The sequence below is a fragment of the Heteronotia binoei genome, chromosome 3 (assembly GCF_032191835.1).
Source record: "Heteronotia binoei isolate CCM8104 ecotype False Entrance Well chromosome 3, APGP_CSIRO_Hbin_v1, whole genome shotgun sequence".
Classification (NCBI taxonomy): domain Eukaryota; kingdom Metazoa; phylum Chordata; class Lepidosauria; order Squamata; family Gekkonidae; genus Heteronotia; species Heteronotia binoei.
In genome coordinates, this window is record NC_083225.1 from 82,515,258 (window position 1) to 82,533,229 (window position 17,972).

General features: G+C 42.6%; 1 protein-coding gene across 2 annotated transcripts in view; it reads right to left on the reverse strand.

The window, feature by feature from the left end:
- DMD (dystrophin) overlaps positions 1–17,972 on the reverse strand; it is a 1,885,017-nt gene that overhangs the window by 1,215,945 nt on the left and 651,100 nt on the right. For both annotated transcript variants that reach the window (XM_060234097.1, XM_060234096.1), the window contains exons 10-11: positions 7,602–7,793; positions 7,113–7,294 (exon numbers count right to left, since the gene is read on the reverse strand). In XM_060234097.1, the coding sequence (XP_060090080.1) occupies positions 7,113–7,294; positions 7,602–7,793 (374 nt within the window). The remainder of the gene's footprint in view (positions 1–7,112; positions 7,295–7,601; positions 7,794–17,972) is intronic.

Consider the following 17,972-nt stretch of genomic DNA (forward strand, 5'->3'; position numbering starts at 1 on the left):
GGTTTCAGCCCCGCAGAACTGCTCATGGGGAGGAAACTGACCACTCGTCTTGATAGGCTACACCCGGACCGGGCGCCGGATGTCCGCGGGTCCCCCGAGGTCCGGGAAGCAGTGAGAGGATTCTTTCCGGGCGACCCAGTGTATGCGAAAAACTTCGCAAGCGGCCCCGAGTGGTTGGCGGGAAGGGTTCTGAGGGTAACAGGCTCCCGGTCATACGAGGTAACCACCGCCGGAGGCCAGGTGCTGAGGCGGCACATCGACCAGCTGCGCCGCCGCACCCTACCCGAGGAGGCAGAAGAGGCAGAGAGTAGGGAACCGCCAGCAACGGAACCGCCAGAAGGGGCCCCGCCAATACAGGAGCTACCCACGTACGAGGCCCCGGCAGCCGCGGGACCAGAACCGGAGCCAGCACCCGACCCGGGCCGGCAACAGCCAGAAACGGCGCCACCCACGTTGGGATCGGGCCCCACACCAACGGCAACCCCGAGGAGATCAACACGGGAACGCAGGACGCCAGCGTACCTACAGGACTATGTAGTTTAAACTAGGAGGGGAGGAGTGTAGTGTATCGGACTCAGCGCAAGCGCCGCGCGACCCGAGCCACCCTCGGGTCGCCGTGCGCAGCGCGGGAAAAGCCACTGCCAATCCTGACCAAGGGCGGGAAGTTTGACTGGCCAGGATTGGGCTGGCCAGCGAAGGGGATGTTCCGGGAGGCATGTATATATTAGCGGACCCGGCCGCGTGTTCTCAGTTGCGTGTGATGTACTAGCCAATAAAGACCTATGCCTTCACCACGTCTCGTCTCCCAGTACATTACACATATGCTGCTGTCCCTTTGAGAAATAATTTGTCCCTGGCTCAGCAGACAGCTGCGATAATGTCTGCATTATTGCTTTTGCCATAATTTAGGAAATATGCAAAAACTCAAGAATAAACATTTTCAGCATGCTTTAAAAAAAGGTTGTTAGATATTTAAAACAAATGAAGCAAAACTAGAGCATAATATGTCTTGATTTCTATTAAATATATAAAGTATTTAATTAGAGCACACAGCACCACAATTCACCTTTCACTAATTTCTAATACAAACTTTATTTAGTTCCTAGATCACTGAGTCTATCTCTTGTCTTAGATAAGGATTAGTAAAGATTTAATCCTCCCAAGGAGAAACCCTTCCCCCCAACTATTCTACTTTGACTCCTTTGTCAAAGTAACCCCACATTACAGCAAAAAGCAATGGAAATCTAATAGCTCTCTCCAAGGCTTTTTGGTTAGCAGGAACTCCTTTGCATATTAGGCCACACACCTCTGATGTAGCCAATCTTCCAAGAGCTTACAGGACTCTTAGTACAGGACCTATTGTAAGCTCCAGGAGGAACAACAAATAAGGACAAAGGGAAGCAAGTAGCTCTGAAAACAGGTGGCCAGGTGTCACAGGTGAACAGTTCAGTGCACAGGTGACTATGGGTTATCTGGAGTAACTTCCCCCTGTAACGGTGAGATGGTCAAATCAGAGGTTTGGAAAATTTGAAGGTGAAGAGTTTAGTGCAAAGGTCAGCTCAGTGGACAGATGACTGGGGTCATTTGAAGTTCTTCCCCAACCCCAAGTATGTAAAGTTGAGAAGATCACTCTGAAGCTTGCAAAATATGAGGGACAAAGGAAAGCAACTAGCTCAGAAAACAGGTTCATCTAGAGTTCTAGGCTTCATGGCTTCTTCAAGTCTGGAAAATGTGAAGTTCAGAGAATGCCTTCAAACATGTCCAGGCTTATCCTGCTGGGGGCAGAATGACCCCATTTCCAAAAATGCAGTACAGTTCAATTTGAGATTTCCCATGTGCTTATGAGCATGAGGGATGCTTTGACAGAGCATAAAGACACTTTTTTAAATCTGTTCCTACTATAAACTCAACAATTCAGGTTACAAAGACAGGTTCCTTGGGCATTGTTGCAACCTCCAATTCCAAAAGAGGTATAAAACCTTAAAGCCAAAAAATGTCTATAGATATAAATTATGATATTTTTTTTGTTTCCACTGCTAGCTTCATCTTTCAATAAAATGGAGATAATAGGTGCTGCTCCATCTATTTAAACACGGGAACATTTTAAAAAGTATTTGTTGGGGGAAATAGAAACCCCAGAAACGATTATGCATAGTGCTTTCATTTTCAAGTCAAGTCCATTGGTGGCCAGATGGACCCCATTTACCATTTTGATAAAATTAAAAATTAAAAAAGAAAGGCAGTAGGGAAGGGAGAGATGATCTTCAGAGCAGTGCAGCTCTTTTTGAGGAGAAGGCTCAACAGGAGTTTGGTGCCTTTAGAAAGCTCTAAGTGGGTAAACCAATTTTCCCTATGACTTCCTGGATCAAAAAACAAAACAAAACAATCCTGATTGCTTGGAAGTGTTAATTACTGATTTTGTTGTCAATTATAGATTTGGAAAGGCACTTCTATTCAATTTTGATTTTAAATTAAAAGCACTGGGAAAGATTAAAAGTTTTAATTATTTCTTTAAAGTAAAGAAAGTGCTTAGCTAAAATGAGATTTTGAGCATCCATGCTGTTTCAACTAATACATTTGTCAGAGTGGATGGAGCAAGTGTACTGCCACTCAGGCACTGTGGGACATTGACAGGGGCCCTATATCTGGGACATTTAATCCCCATTTTCAGCAAATTAAGAGCCAATGATAGTAACTATAGGTCTCTTGAGCAAGGGCATTTGCACCACAGTCCAGAATCTCCCTGGTTGTCATAATAATATGCTTCTAGTGTGCTAGTCCTATACATCTTTCTGTTATAAAAAGATATTCCGCATGTGGGGAGCCATCTGATTGCTCTGTCCATGTTTTTGCCAGATTTCAAACCTAAAGATCTTACAGTTTCTTTGTGCCTTCCATATTATTCATAGATATTTTGATTTTTTAAAATTTTATTTTAACCAAAGAGGTGAATTTACTATACAACTGCAAATGAAAGGGTGCAGCAATTTTAAAAGACAAGTCATTTACTTACTGGATTGGTTCAAAGCCCATCTCACCCCCCCCCCAAAAAAAATCAATTAAATGAAAACATGTCTTGATTTCTTACTAGTACTTTCTAACATAAGCCCCATGTGTACATTCTTTACCCCATGAAAAGATTGTCTCCATGATGAGAACATAATGTGTGTGTGAAGAATTCTTGAGAAAAACATTCTATAAAAAGCCTAGCTTTACAATGGTATTTAATGATACATGTGCCATTCTGGATTTATAAAAGCAGAGATGGCTTAAATTAATTTCATGAGGTAATTCATTAGCTCTTCTGAGGAAATCAATTTGCTGGGTTTTTTTAAAGTAATACAAACGATAATGAGAACATTGATATTTCTGATGGCATTCAAGGGTTAAAATGTAAGCAATGAAGAAAAGACTGCAATGGCTCATGTGGAGCTTATGCATAGTGGAGCTTAGCAGCAGACTAAGCACAGCAGACTGTAGCACACAAAGTCCATGGTACAAGAGACAAGCCAAATTAAAAACCAGGAAGGCAGCCTGAGACACAAATTTTTGCTTAGCTGTTTGGCATACCTAAGCATACTGGTTTTAATGGGCAATCCTAAGGGCCACTTGCATCACAACAGCTGGGCACTGGCATAATCATGCAGTTGCTAGTCCACTCCCTAAAGAGTTCTGGTAAAGACTCAGGAAAAGTCCAAGAAGTGGTACCACACTGGCTGCAACTATGTCAGCATCCGTAACAACCACAAGTTCCACACAGGTCACTAGATGCGAGATATGAGTGTGATGGACTGGGCAGACAGAACCAATCTTGGGAAGGCAGGACTGGGGACTTAGCCCTGTGCATGTCACAGCTGAGGGGTGGAAAGGGGTGGGGCTATGGACCATGAGGCTATATCCACAGCACAAACCCCACCCCCCTTAAAGGAACAGAGCCCTGATTAACAGTAACAGGGTGGCTGACAAAGTTGGCAAGGCCCCCATAATCTCCCACTGGTGGTTCATGGCCCATATAGTCCAAAAACAGCAATCACAAAGAAAGGGGCATGGAGAAAATCACAAGGAGGATGTGCCCAGTCCAAGTATTTGCTGCTCACCAGCTAGAGTGCCTGGTCACATTGCCAGGGGCACCTCCTGGGCACCCCTGCTGGTGGAAGAGCAGGAGGGGACCACAAGGGCAGGCCATCATGAAGGGGCATGTAATGCCACCAGCAGATCCCCCAGTTACCTCTTTACATATATCCTGTCCATCCCCAATGCCCCTTGTGACAGCCAGCAGCCCCTCCAGGTACCTGGCAGCAGTGTTCCCTCTAAGCCACAGTCTTGTGAGCAAAATTTCTACTTTGTGAGCTACTAGCATTAAAGTTGTGAGCTACTGGCATTAAAGTTGTGAGCTACTGCATAAATTAGGTAGCTCTGGAGTCATCCTTCCTGAGCTAAGACAAAAATGTGTGAGCTGGAGGCTAAAAATCTGTGAGCTAGCTCTTGCTAACTCAGCTTAGAGGGAACACTGCCTGGCAACTGTTGCCACAGATGCTGCCAGCCTTTCAATATACTGGTGATCCCTGAAAAAAAAGCATCCTTCCACTTGTGCTGGGTCTCCAGTTGCTCCTGATTGATTGCTAACCACATGGAGGAGAGAGTGGAGGGATGGGCTGTGCCAGCTTCAGGCCCTATGCCCAAGGCTCTGGCAAGGGACTTGAGTCCCCTGCATCCTGGGGACTGCAGTAGCCACAGTTCCCAGAACCTGAGGCAGCTGCCCGCCTCTCTCATCAGCACCCTCCTTGTCTTCTGCCTCCCCAACACACACACCTCAAAAGATGTCAAATCTGCCTGCTGCATTAGCTCTCACCAGCCATAGGCTCTGGGCACCCCAAAATGACCATCATTTGGAGGACCACTGTGCTGGCTGCCATAGCTTGTCTTGAAGAGGTTAGAATGAAAAGATTTTCCATGTAATCAATACTCAACATCTGGGTGAAGGGGCCTGGGGCAAAGCAGAAAGAAGTGGTCAAGTCATCAGTGCCAGACATAATGTGCCCAATGTCCATGACCTGTGCCCACAGCCACCTCACCTCTCTTGCCCTCTCAGCTCTGAACCCTAAGTACTGTGGTCTGCTGACCCATCACTGACCTCCATCTCTCCTCCTGGCTTGGCATAATGACATGGATGGGTGGGGCACTAGCCACCAGGGTCTTAATGGAACACACTGCTGAGTCAGACACAATGGCACATATTTTCTCCTCCCCTGATCTCAAGGCTGGTTTCTGGATACCCTGGGCACTAGCTGACCTGGCAACCCTTTCAGGCTCAGCTGCTGACATCCCAGAGGTGCTGTCCCCACTGAATCTCCTAAAGAGGAAAAGGCCAGATGTAAGCCAGTGATTGGGAGTAGGGAGGGTGGGGTAGTGGGGTGAGATGCTACCCCTACCCTGGGGTGAGAGCCAGTGTGGTGTAGTGCTTAATAGAGGCAGAATCAAGTCTGGAGAACCAGGTTCAATTCTGCACTCCTCCACATGAAGCCAGCTAGGTGACCCTGGGTCAATCACAGCTCAAAGAGGTCTCTCAGCACCCCGCCCCCAAATGTCTACCTCACCAATGGTAAGAGTTAGAATCTAAGGTTGCCAGAGAATTTTCAGATCTCCTGGCTATACCACACACAATGCCATATGATAATTAATTACTCTGGAGTGAACTAAGGTCAGGACACCTCACATCCACTGGACAAAACCTCAGTGTTGAAACTGCCCACCACCACAGTTGTTATCAACTCCAGACAGACATTTCTCTATTGCCTGCTCATATAGGACACCCTGGGCTATGAGGCCAAGCTCTTATTTTTGAGCTGGGCCAAACATATCATTCTAGTGCTTCATGGTGGAAGTTTCTGTCCAGGTTGCATGGCCTAGGGCAGAGATCCACTCTGTTGCCAAGCACCAGAAGGCATGGCAGCAATTAGTGGCCAAACTGCTCCGAAAGGTGGCAAAGGTCACACTGGCAAGGGCCACCCTTGTCCCATTGTTCCCACTACCAATCTGTGTACATCAACGCCTTTTCAGCCCTGGTCGAGTTGAGACTGGTGGCCATCATCACTTCCAGATGCCACTGCTGCCATGCCACTCACACACAGGGGAATGCAGAAGCAGGGCTAGGTACCTTGGGAACCATAGGACCTTGGAATGCACCCTACCTCCCTCAGCATGCATGTGAATCTGACATATTTTAATCCTAAAATAACATAAAATATAGGTAATACCTGTTCATTCTCATAAATGGAGATGAATGGTTATCCACAATTATAAATATCTATGGTGCTTTAAATTGTATTTTTCCATGTGGGCCTTTTTCCTGTGAGCATTTATGACCATGGGGGTTTTCTGTGAACATTTTTCCTGTGGGCTTTTTTCTGGTTACCATATTTTTGCTGTCATAAAATCATACATCTGAACTGGTATTGACTTGAATCATGTGTTAGTTCAAACTAACATAGGGTTTATAGATACCTTGTGTACGCCACTGTACAAATCCAACATGCCTCACAATAAGATTTACTATTAGAAAAATTATCCAAATAGAGTAAGGTAGAAATTATGTACCCTTGTTCCATTGTTCCCATAAAAAGATAATGGGTTGCCTCCAAAGTAGTGCTATCAGTGCTCTGCTCAAAGAAGGTAACTTTCCTGTTCCCTCTCTCACTGCAGCCTATTGGGGCTCCCAAGCACTCCATCCAGGGCTATAGCATCCTTGGAACAACTCTGGGCAAAATATGGGGACCTATAGTTCTGCTAGTGGAATATGAGATTTGGGTTCAGTCAAATCTCCATAGAAAGATTATATTAAAAGGAAAACATTTTGTTTGATGCATGAAGGAAAGCTGCACTTAATAAGGCTTGGTTAGATAAAAGCTATTTAAAATGGCTTGCTTTCAGACTGGTGATACTTGCCCATCTGTTCTGTTCTGCTTCCATTCTCTTATCACCAATTGACTTCAATGTTTGTGAAATTGCAACTGAGAAGAAGAATGCAATATCAAACCCACACCAAGTACCGCACTACCACAAAACCTTTGCAACAGCTACAAAACTGCTCCCTGAAATTTGTATTTACTTACTTGCTTTGCTTCTCCATGCTCGTGACCCTGAGATTTTCCCAACGTGAATTGAGAAGATTCATTTGTTCTTGTATTTCATTTTCTTCATCTTCTGAAAGCTTCCCAAAAGATAGAAGTTGGCTGCCAACTTGCAAAACATTACCAACACGTCCCTGGTGGGCTGTTAATTCCATCATAAAACCCTTTAAAAAACCACAATTTTAACAATGATTACCAGCAACGTATGAAGGATGACTTTCAATGCTGCAGATTAAACTGTAACTTCTACAGAGTTTTTGAATGAAATAATTGAAAAAAAGAAGTTTAGTCTTTCATTAAAATGCTTGGCAGCAAGAACTCAAACACAATCCCATGAGCCAAAGAAAAATTAAGCTCAAAATACCAGTCTGGTGTTATGCCTTTGGCCTTAATGCACTATACAGACAGAAGAACAGCAATTAGCAGATGATAAAGTGCTGGTGATGGTTTTTCAGTCTTGTTCACACATACCTCATGGGTGTGAAACTGCTCTTTAACTTCCTCTACATCAGTGGATATATCTCCTTGTGCTTGCAATGAATTTTCAGCAGTCAGAAGCCATGAAAGTACTCCTTCTAATGCAGTTTGGTAGCTTTCCAGATCAACTTCTATGTCCATGGGTGACGTGCCATATAACTTTTGCTCATGAACTTCCAAGTGCTGCTAAAATAAATACAAATAGAAATTTGGGGATCATCCTGTTGATGTGCGCTCAGAAAGTTCCACTGAAATGGAATGCAATCCTCCTAATTTTACACAATACAATTTTCTTTTGGCAGCGGAATGCTTATGTATAGATTGACCTGGTACAGCAGCTAAGGAACACTCTTTGAAAAGTCTCTAAACATAAGGTCTGGGGAGAAAGCACTGATCCAATATGAGCTATTAGACATTCTTTGTGCATAACTGCTATTATAAATACAATTAAAGTTGCATGTCTCCATGATGACATATTTTCTGTGAATTATATAAAGCTTGGTACCATTATTTCTTGTAATAATTCTCTTGTCCAAGCAATATCGGCATGCAACAAACCTGCCTGAATAACATACAAAAAAATTAAAATAATGCTAATAAATGTGCAGCAGTGACTTAAAACAATTTATCTGTAATCTTTTAGGATGCAGTCTACATTGTGTATGATAGGTCTGAAGCAAGTGGGGATCACTGCTTGCTACTCATAGTGATAAGACCGTGATGCTAAAATCGTGATGCAGGATCATATTGTTATGCCATCTGGTCCTGCTGAACTATTCTGTTGGACGGTATATTGAAATTGGTTTTATTGTAATGCTGTTTTATTGTTATGTTGATTTTATTGTGATTTTACTATTCATGTTGTACTCCGCCCTGAGACCCTATGGGGAATGAGCGGAATATAAATAAACAGATGATGATAATAATAATAATAATAATAATAATAATAATAATAATAATAATAATAATATGCCATGTTCTTCCCCTGACCCCAGGCAAGTCACTCTATTCCCTTGAGAGGACTTAAGACAAACATCCAAGCAATTTTGAGCTGAAAAAAAAAATAATTCTGAAAAGTCTAGCCAAAGGTTGATTCTACAAATGCTTAAGTAATAAAAATTTCAGGTAAAGTAAAATGTAAACTCATATTTGGATCTTTGAATAAGGAGGAAGAGGCCAGGGGGTGTTTGTTTTTGTGGATTTTTAAAAATTCCAGTCACTTCCCAATATCCAATAAAAGTTAAAGGACTAGTGAAATCAACTCGATCGTATCACACACCATTTCCTGAAAGAGTAGAAAAGAAAAAACTGTTCTTAAATCATGAATCACTGCTGAGAGGATTAGGTAGTCTTGTTGCTTTTGCTCTATTATACAATGTACAGAGGGAACTCCCCTGTCTTTAAGCAAGCTCTGTCTCATGCTTCTCCATAAAAGGGCAGGTCATGTGATCATGTATTGCCACATTGTTAGAGTTACTGGACAGGGATGTCATTTATAACCACATCTCTTTGACTGCATATTTTATGGAATGAAAAGCCTCTGATGAACAGGAAAAATACAGATTGCTTCCACAGATAGTTATTATATGTGAGACAAAGGAAGATTTTTAAGTGCAGCTAATCAGTTCAGGATGATCTGAAATACTTCCAGTATTGCATAACTTCTATTCTGATGTTCATGTCACACACAAACACACACACACATTGTTAAGAATTAAAAAGGGGGATTAGTTGAACCCTCCACTCTGAGCACATGGGCAGAGCCACCAGCAGCATTTCAATGGCAGAAAACATAGCAGATGAGCAGGAGGTGAGGCCAAAGGAGGTGAAACAGCTGGGGAGGTAATCTCTCTTTTCAATAAATTTTATTATATAGGTATAATTGGGGGGAGGGAGCCAAAGGGATTTCTCAGGCATCCTCCCCCATAATTCCCCTTTTCCTTTGGTGGATGGTTTTGCTGTGTAGGCCTTTCAACTGATCAGGCCATGGGGAAACTCCATGGGGAGGGGTAGTGGGAGCCACAGTTGCCTGTGTCACTGAACAGGCTTCCCCCTCTTCTCCCCACTGTGGCGACAGGATCACTTCACAACAACCCCTCCACAGACAAGGGGTGGGGGAACCCTGGTGCCTGGCTAGCTGGGGTGGGGGAGCTGAAGCAGCCCAGACTGCTGCATGCCCTCCAGCAGCTTGGAACATTGAGTTGCCATGCCATATGCCCTTTGCCCTAGATTACTGTGGGATCAGCATGTTGTGTGTGGGGAAGATCTCTGCAGGAGGCAGGATTGTGAATTAGGCCCCCCACCCCATCTGCCACTCCCCCTGTGAGCTTCTTGAGGACATATCTAACAGGAAGGGCTCATAGGTTCTGTGGCTGGCTGGGGAGGCTGGACCTGTGAAACCCAGATTCTGTTCCCCACTTGTACCCCATGCAAGGCACCCATGCAAGTAGCACTGAGGGAGCAGGTGATCACAGGGGTGCCATGAATCAATGGGAAGGAGCCACTGCAGCAGGTGGACTCAAAGTATTGGAGGGTTGGGGAACTTGGCCATGGGATATGCTGACTTGCAGGAACAACAACTGATGGCAACTGCATGCCTGTCGCTGCCACTGTTCTCTGTCAGAGAGTGAGGCAGGAGAGGGGAATGGGGCTCATTCTACTCCTGCCTCAACAGTATGCTGCAAGGCCATGCTGTGACAGAATCATCACGGACACAGCCTTGCAAGCAGCCAGGTACACTGCAGCATGACTTGTCCCTTAGGGAGCCGACTAGTGGCACTGCCCCTGTGCCACAGCTTGCCACTGCAGTAGAGGTGTGGCTCAGGATTGTTCTGTTAGTTCCATAACATGTGCACTAAGTAATAAAAACATCTGTCTTATTCATTCAGTTAAGTCAAAGTACTGTTTTTAGATCTTGGATATAAGACAGATTTTATACACTTTATCTTTCTTCCTAAAAAAGGATTATACAAACTCAACTAGAAAAGAATATAATAGAAAATGAACTAATGTATCTATAGATGTGTAGGATATGTATACTTTGTTTTTTTATTTATTTATTTTATTTGATTTTATTTTATTTATATCCTGCCCTCCCCACCGAAGCAGGCTCAGGGCAGCTCACAACATAAAACTCCACAGTAGTAAAACAATACATCCTGTAAAATAGTACATTCAATAAAATTATACATTCAATAATTTTCATATTTTTGTATGGCCATTGTATATGAATTCAACAGGATAGGATTAGGAAACAATTGCTTGCCCAAAGTAATGATGACCCAGTTTTACTACTATTTGCCATACCTTCTGAACCATCATAGATTTATCTCACCACTGTTAAAGTGAGACTACCAAGTGATTCATTCTGCTCTCAGTCTCAAAACAGAACAGGGTCTTAGGATATGGACCTGGGATTTTTTCCCTTGTTCATTTTCTTTTGAAAAACGCAACAACCGTCTGATTAATGGTTCTATAAAACTCAAAAGCTTGTACAATGTTTTGTGCTGATTGGGTTGGTCTCAATAAAATATATTTTCTGGATTTTTCATGGGTCAATATGACCATTTACAAACTTTTAAATATTGAATCAGGTTATTTGTTCATCTGCCTCAATACTGACCACTCTAACTGGAAGCAGGTCTCCAGTCTCAGGCAGAAAGAGATTTTTCAGAATACCTTTACTTGAATTAATTTAGCTGGAAGTCCTAGGGACTGAAATGGCCCTTTCTGCATGCACAGCATGCACTGTTAACTGAGCTAAAACTTTCCTCATTTACTGTGGTCAGAAGATCAAGAGCATGCTACAGGCTTGAGCAGTTGTCCTCTATGAGCTTCCTCCACTGTTAGGGCTGCCAACCCCCCCGGGCAGGGTGGGGTTTCTCCTGCCTTGGTGGTTTCCAACCCACTGGCTCACATTGGGCCAGTGAAGGAAATCTCCCCCGATGTTGCAATGACATCACCTGGAAGTGACATCATCACACCAGCAATGCCACGTGCCGGCTGCTCTAGCCGTTTCCGGGGAAACTCTATGGTTTTCCCAGATGCTCTAGCAATTTGAGAGGGAAAACTCTATAGTACAATAGGTACCAATAGAAAAACGTGCCCTGCTGGAGGCCGCGGGGGACTTGGCAACCCTACCCACTGTTCTGTGGTTTGCCTTAATTATGGTTTATGAAAGTATACATTTGGGCTGAGATCAGTATTAAGAAGACCATATGTTATCCAGAATTTACTAAAAACTTTAAATCCAAGTTAAAAGCTGACATTCTAGTTGGGCATAGCCTCTCTTCAAATCACTATCCCTCAATTAGAACAAATCATGGAAGAAAAGAGAAGAGACCAACCCCATGCCATACTCCTATTCTTCTAACCATGGATTTGAGTGGTAAATGTTATATCATGCTACATATACTTCATTCTAAGATACACTTTTCTTAAACCCATGTGTAGAATTAATGTAATGAATATAAAATCACTACTGAAAATATTAAACCTATGCCAAATGAATCCTTTGTTCATAATTCATAAATACTTCAAACAGTAACACAATATGCCGGTTTGTAAAAGTTAGATGACTTCAGGATTACAGAAGTCTACAAAGAACCCCTTCAAAAAGTTTATTGAAAGCTGCTTTCTAAACACATTTAAAATGAACCTCTTGTGGAACATTCAAATGCTAACATTCTCAAATTAAACATATTGTATTTTCCTTGTATTTTGCCTTGTTACATTCACAAAGATGGAGCTGTTGCAGTTGTTAAATGTCCCATTTTATTGTATACACAATTAGAAAAAAATAAAGATCTACTGGAATCATTAAGTAAGTGTTCAGGGAATCAAATTACTTTCTATGGTTATGTACAGATGCTTAAGTTTAGTTCATTAAGTATAAACTAGAGATAGCTAATCTAACCCACCACCAATGCCCATTAACATACAGAGGCAAGATAAATTGAGTAAAGTATCAACAAAAAGAGCAGAAAACTTAATTCCAACAAAGATAAGTTAACAACATAGCCTATTTGAAGGGTCTCCCTGTTAATGTGTGTAAAATCAGCTGTATTCTACTTCTATATCAGAACATGCAAGATTGACATCACCAAAACCTGGACCTTTTCAGTAGTTGCCTCAACATTATGGAACTCACTCCTTCAGAATTGTCCAGTGTCCCAGGTTTTTGTGAGCCCTGGACTTCTGTCCTCTAACCATAGTAACCCTATGGTTAGCCCAGGAAAACCACATGGTGTGACATCCCCTGGGACCTGTGGAAGTAAAGGCATACCACTCAGGGAGCAATCCTAAGCAAGTCTACTCAGTAGTAAGTCCCAGGAAAGTGTCTTTAGGATTCCACTGTCATCCACCAACTCCCTTGCTTACAGCATCTTCCCATGAACATTAACTTGGGAGGAAGCTGCACTGAACTCAGTGGATCTTACTTCTGAGTAAACATTCAGATCAATGTGATGAGGTGCATCCTGTGCTTGTCTGGATCCCCTGCTTGCTCGTCCACCTAGCTGCCCAATCAGAGTCACCTCCCCAGTTGTGCTGCCTTGTTGCCTGCCCAAGCATCTGGTTGATCTGCCTTCCTGCCCTACATAAAATCTGTCACCGACCGCATTGGCAAAATTCTCAAACGCCATAATGTTGACACAGTCTTCAAGCCCACACAACAAATCCGCCACATGCTGCGCTCGGCCAAAGATATGAGAGATCCACTTTCAACCCCTGTAGTCTACAAAATACCCTGCTCCTGTGGTGCAGTCTACATTGGCACTACCCAACGCAGCATCAACACCCGTCTCACCGAACACAAGACACACTGTCCCTTGTTTCATCCAGAAAAATCAGCTGTAGCTGAACATGCCCTTCAAGAAGGAGACCACGTCATCCACTTTGTAAGAACTGAAGTCCTTTCTACGGTCTCACATTATCATACCTGCCTGAACAGAGAAGCTATTGAGATTTACAAACACCAGCACAATTTTAACAGAAAGGAAGAAGGCATTTTCATCCACCAATCTTGGTACCCAGCTCTGCAAAACACCCTACAGACTATGTATTGCAGAAAGTCTCAGAACAACCAGCAAATTCCACAGAACAATCAGCACAGTCAACAACCATCTTCCTTATCTTCAAACCCCTTCCAACCCTCCCAGCAATTAACATAGAACAATGGTCACATTCAATGGCCAGTTTCCTTATCACTACCCTTCCAGGAAGCCCCACCAAACAATGGGCACATCCACAAACCAATTGCCCTTTCATCACACCCCCTCCAGCCTAGAAATAGCAGCTCTCCAGCAGCCCTGGCCCTACTCAATGCACAGCAGCCAAGAAGGTCAGAGCGCCTGCTCCGGCTGCAACGCCACTGAGGATGTTCTCCGCAGCTGAGAACGAAACGTCTGGAAGGAAAACTTTCTCCAGTAGAACACGGCACTTGAGCCCGAAAGATTCTACAAACCCTAATGGTACCTTTAATATTTGTTTTTTTAAGTAAATAACACTGGCGGGGGTCAAGTAACGGGGGGGAGGGGTGGGTGGAAAGTAATATATGGGGTAGATAATTTTTTTAAAAGTTGTAAGATATAGATACAGATTTATTACCATATGTTACTAATAAAAATTGTTTTATCGGAAAAAAAAGAGAAAGAAGTACTTTTCTCCCTTTTTCACAATTCAAGAACTTGTGGGCATTTGATGAAACTGCTGAGCAGTCAGGTTAAAACAGATAAAAGGAAGTACTTCTTCACCCAAAGGGTGATTAGCATGTGGAATTCACTGCCAAGGAGGTGGTGGCGGCTACAAGCATAGACAGCTTCAAGAGGGGGTTAGATAAAAATATGGAGCAGAGGTCCATCAGTGGCTATGTGTGTGTGTGTGTATATATGTATATGTATTTGGCCCCTGTGTGCGTTGCGCAGGAGGTTAGACTAGATGATCCTGTTTCTTTTTTCTCCTTCTGCACTATTATGACAATGCTAGGAAAGAAGAGAAAGGAAAGAACATTGAAAATACATAGAGCTTCATTTTTATTAGTATTATTATGGAGTACTTTTTGTCATCAAAGAAAATCAGCAGATGAAAGGACCATCTGCCTTAGTGAACGAGCAGTAAATTCTGTAGTAACATTTAGTGTATCTCAAAATGCCAAGAGGACTATAGTCTATTTCAGTGAAAATGTACAGATAGGTCCTATGTTGTTGCCACAACCACAGCAGCACAACAGAAACTGATGCTTATTTGGGTAAACTTAAAGCAACAATGTAACATGCTATACAAGGCAATTATACTATTTATACTAGAATGGCCAGGTAGGATTCTTCTGTTTCCTGCTGTCTCCCTAGTAGCCAGTGAGGGGCCTTTTTATCATCATCTTTGTGACAGCATTGCGTTACTCACCTGCAAATTTTAGACCCATTAGCCTTTTATCTGTTATCAGCAAACTATATGCATAAGAAGAGGTACAAGGACTCCTTGAAGAAATCCCTTAGCACCTGTCACATCAACCATCACCAGTGGTCTGACCTAGCCTCAGATCGCAAAGCATGGAGGCACACCATCCACCAGGCTGTCTCTTCTTTTGAGAACGCACGCATAGCTGGTCTTGAGGACAAAAGGAGATTGAGGAAGAATCGCACTGCTACAGCACCAACCCTAAATCAGACTTTTCCCTGCAGCCACTGTGGCTGGACCTGCCTGTCCCGCATTGGTCTTGTCAGCCACCAGCGAGCCTGCAGCAGACGTGGACTATTGCACCCTTCTTAAATCTTCGTTCGCGAAGGCAAGCCGAGAGAGATATGCAAAATTATTACAAAATAAATTCCACACTTGGCTAGCAACTCAGAAATACATTGGCCCAGAGCAAATAGGCTTTAGCCAGGGGAAATCGACTCTGGACCACAGTCTGGTTCTCTCTCACCTTGTCAATAAGTATATAAGGTGCAGAAGATACAAATTTTATGTGGCGTTTCTGGACCTTAAAGGGGCTTTTGATTCTATCCCCATAAGTCGTCTTTGGGAGAAGATGGCTGAAACATCCCTAGACAAGAGGCTCGTTTTTCTAATGAGTAGTCTCCATATGACCACTTTGTGTCAAATTAGATACTCTGTCTCAGGGAGTCTAACCCAAAAAATCCTGACCAACAAAGGAGTCAAACAGGGCTGCGTTCTTGCACCCCTTCTTTTTAATTTTTTCCTATCTGATCTTGCCCCCTTTTTGATCCAAGTGGATGGCCACAGCCTTGAATTGTGTGCCAACAATATCCCAGTTTTGCTTTATGCAGATGACACGGTCCTATTGTCTTGCTCCCAAGGTTTACTTCGGCTATTAAATTGCTGCCAAGAGTACTGTAAAATCAATCAAGTAGAATTAAATTATGAGAAATCGAAAGTGTTAGTCTTCTCCAAATCTAAGAAGCAATATACTTGGAAGGTGGGCAACCCCATGAGCTCAAACAAGTAAAACACTTTAAGCACTTAGGTTTGCATTTCCAGGTTACTACATCATGGGCCCAACAATGCAAAGTAACAATTAATAATGCCAAAGCAAATGTTAATGCACTTCTGCGCTTCTATTTCTCTGAAAGAGGGAACCAATATGTTCCAGCTGCAGGGCCGGATCTGGGGGGGGGGGGGCAGAGGGGGGTGCTTGCCCAGTTGCCGACTGGGGGGGACTGCCAAATTGGGTATGGAGTCCATTGTATGCTATGGGACCATAAGATAGAATGGCCCATAAGGGGGCGCCATTTTTTAATTTTGCCCCCCCTCAAAAACATGTAGATCTGGTCCTGTCCAGCTATTCTAAAGGTTTTTTATTTGAAAACTGGCTCTCAATTACTCTATGGAGCCCCTATCTGGATAAATTCAATAAACAAAGCAGTCAAACAAGTACACTCAGGCTTTCTATGGAAGATTTTGGGAGTTCCATCTTGTGTGCTGTATGTGGCCTTATGCCTGGAATGTGGCCAAATTTTTATGACCATAAGGGCATGGTCTATGACCTTTAAATTTTGGCTTCAATTGCACTGTAGATCTGAGCCCTCTAGCTACTGTGCCCAATTCTTGACAGAATCTAATATTTCTCCACAGCTGGTCAATATTGAAAACAAAAAGAGCACTGAATATTTCCTTTGAATCTCTTCTCTCCCTTTCAGAAATGGAGGCAATATGAACAGTAGGGGACAGATTATTTGAGGTAGAGCTATCTGAGCTGTACAATGCAGCTAATAAGACATGCTCCCCTCTTAATCATAGGATCTTGCCCACTGTGGGCCTTCCTGCTAGCTACTTTTACCAGCTTCAGACTCCAGCATTACGCAGAATCTTTTCTCTTAGTAGGTTCAATGCCCTCCCTTCAGCAATTTTAATAGGGAGATTTAACAGTACACCGTTTGCTATATCCTTGTGCAAGTGGGTCCATTGAAACTGTGTCTCATGTGTTATTAGAATGCTCATTATGTTAATATTCGGCACAGCATTTTATCATTAATCTTCAATAGCATCTCGGAGCTTCTGGATTCATATAAACTGCTGTACCTATTAAACAACAAAGATGGGAACACAACTGATGCCGTGGCAAAGTTTTTGCAGGCTGCTCTTCTTATATGCAGTAATGTATTATAATTTTAATTTGTATTAAATTTAATTTGTATTAATTTTAATTTGTATTATTTTTGTACAGATTTTAGACCCTTTTAGAATGTTCTATTGTCTAGAGCATGATGGAAGAGAAAATGCTGGGAGTTGGGAGGGTAATGTAGGCAAAACCAGGGCAATCAGACCTATTACTGTTCATAATTGACTCCGAAAAAACTGGCAAAAATGAGTAAAAAGATGTCGGATAGATGTTGGAAATGTAAAAATCATGAAGGTTCTTTTTTTCATATGTGGTGAACTTGTGAAAAAGCAAAAAAGTTTTGGCAGATGATACAACAAGAAATTTCTAAAATTTGGGGATATGACTTTAAGAAAGTTGCAGAGACTTTTCTGCTGGGATTACAAATGGAAAAATTTCTAAAAGAAGATAGAACTCTAATTTGGTACTTGCTCTCAGCTGCTAGGACATTGTATGTGCAGTTGTGGAAGCAAGAAAAAATACCAGAGAAATGGGATTGGATTGTGAAAGTTTTATCGTGGAGTGAGATGGACAATTTAACAAGAACTTTAAGAGGTTATGATTTGGATGTGTTTAAAAAGGAGTGGAAGAAATTTAGAGGATATATAGAGAAAGAGTGGAATATAAAAAGACATTGGACAATTTTTTAACATGAATATAAGAAAAGAAAGATATTGAACTTTGATTGGTTAAGGGTACCTTTATAACTGAACTTAAGTATATAACCTCGGCAGGAGTCTAGTAATGGA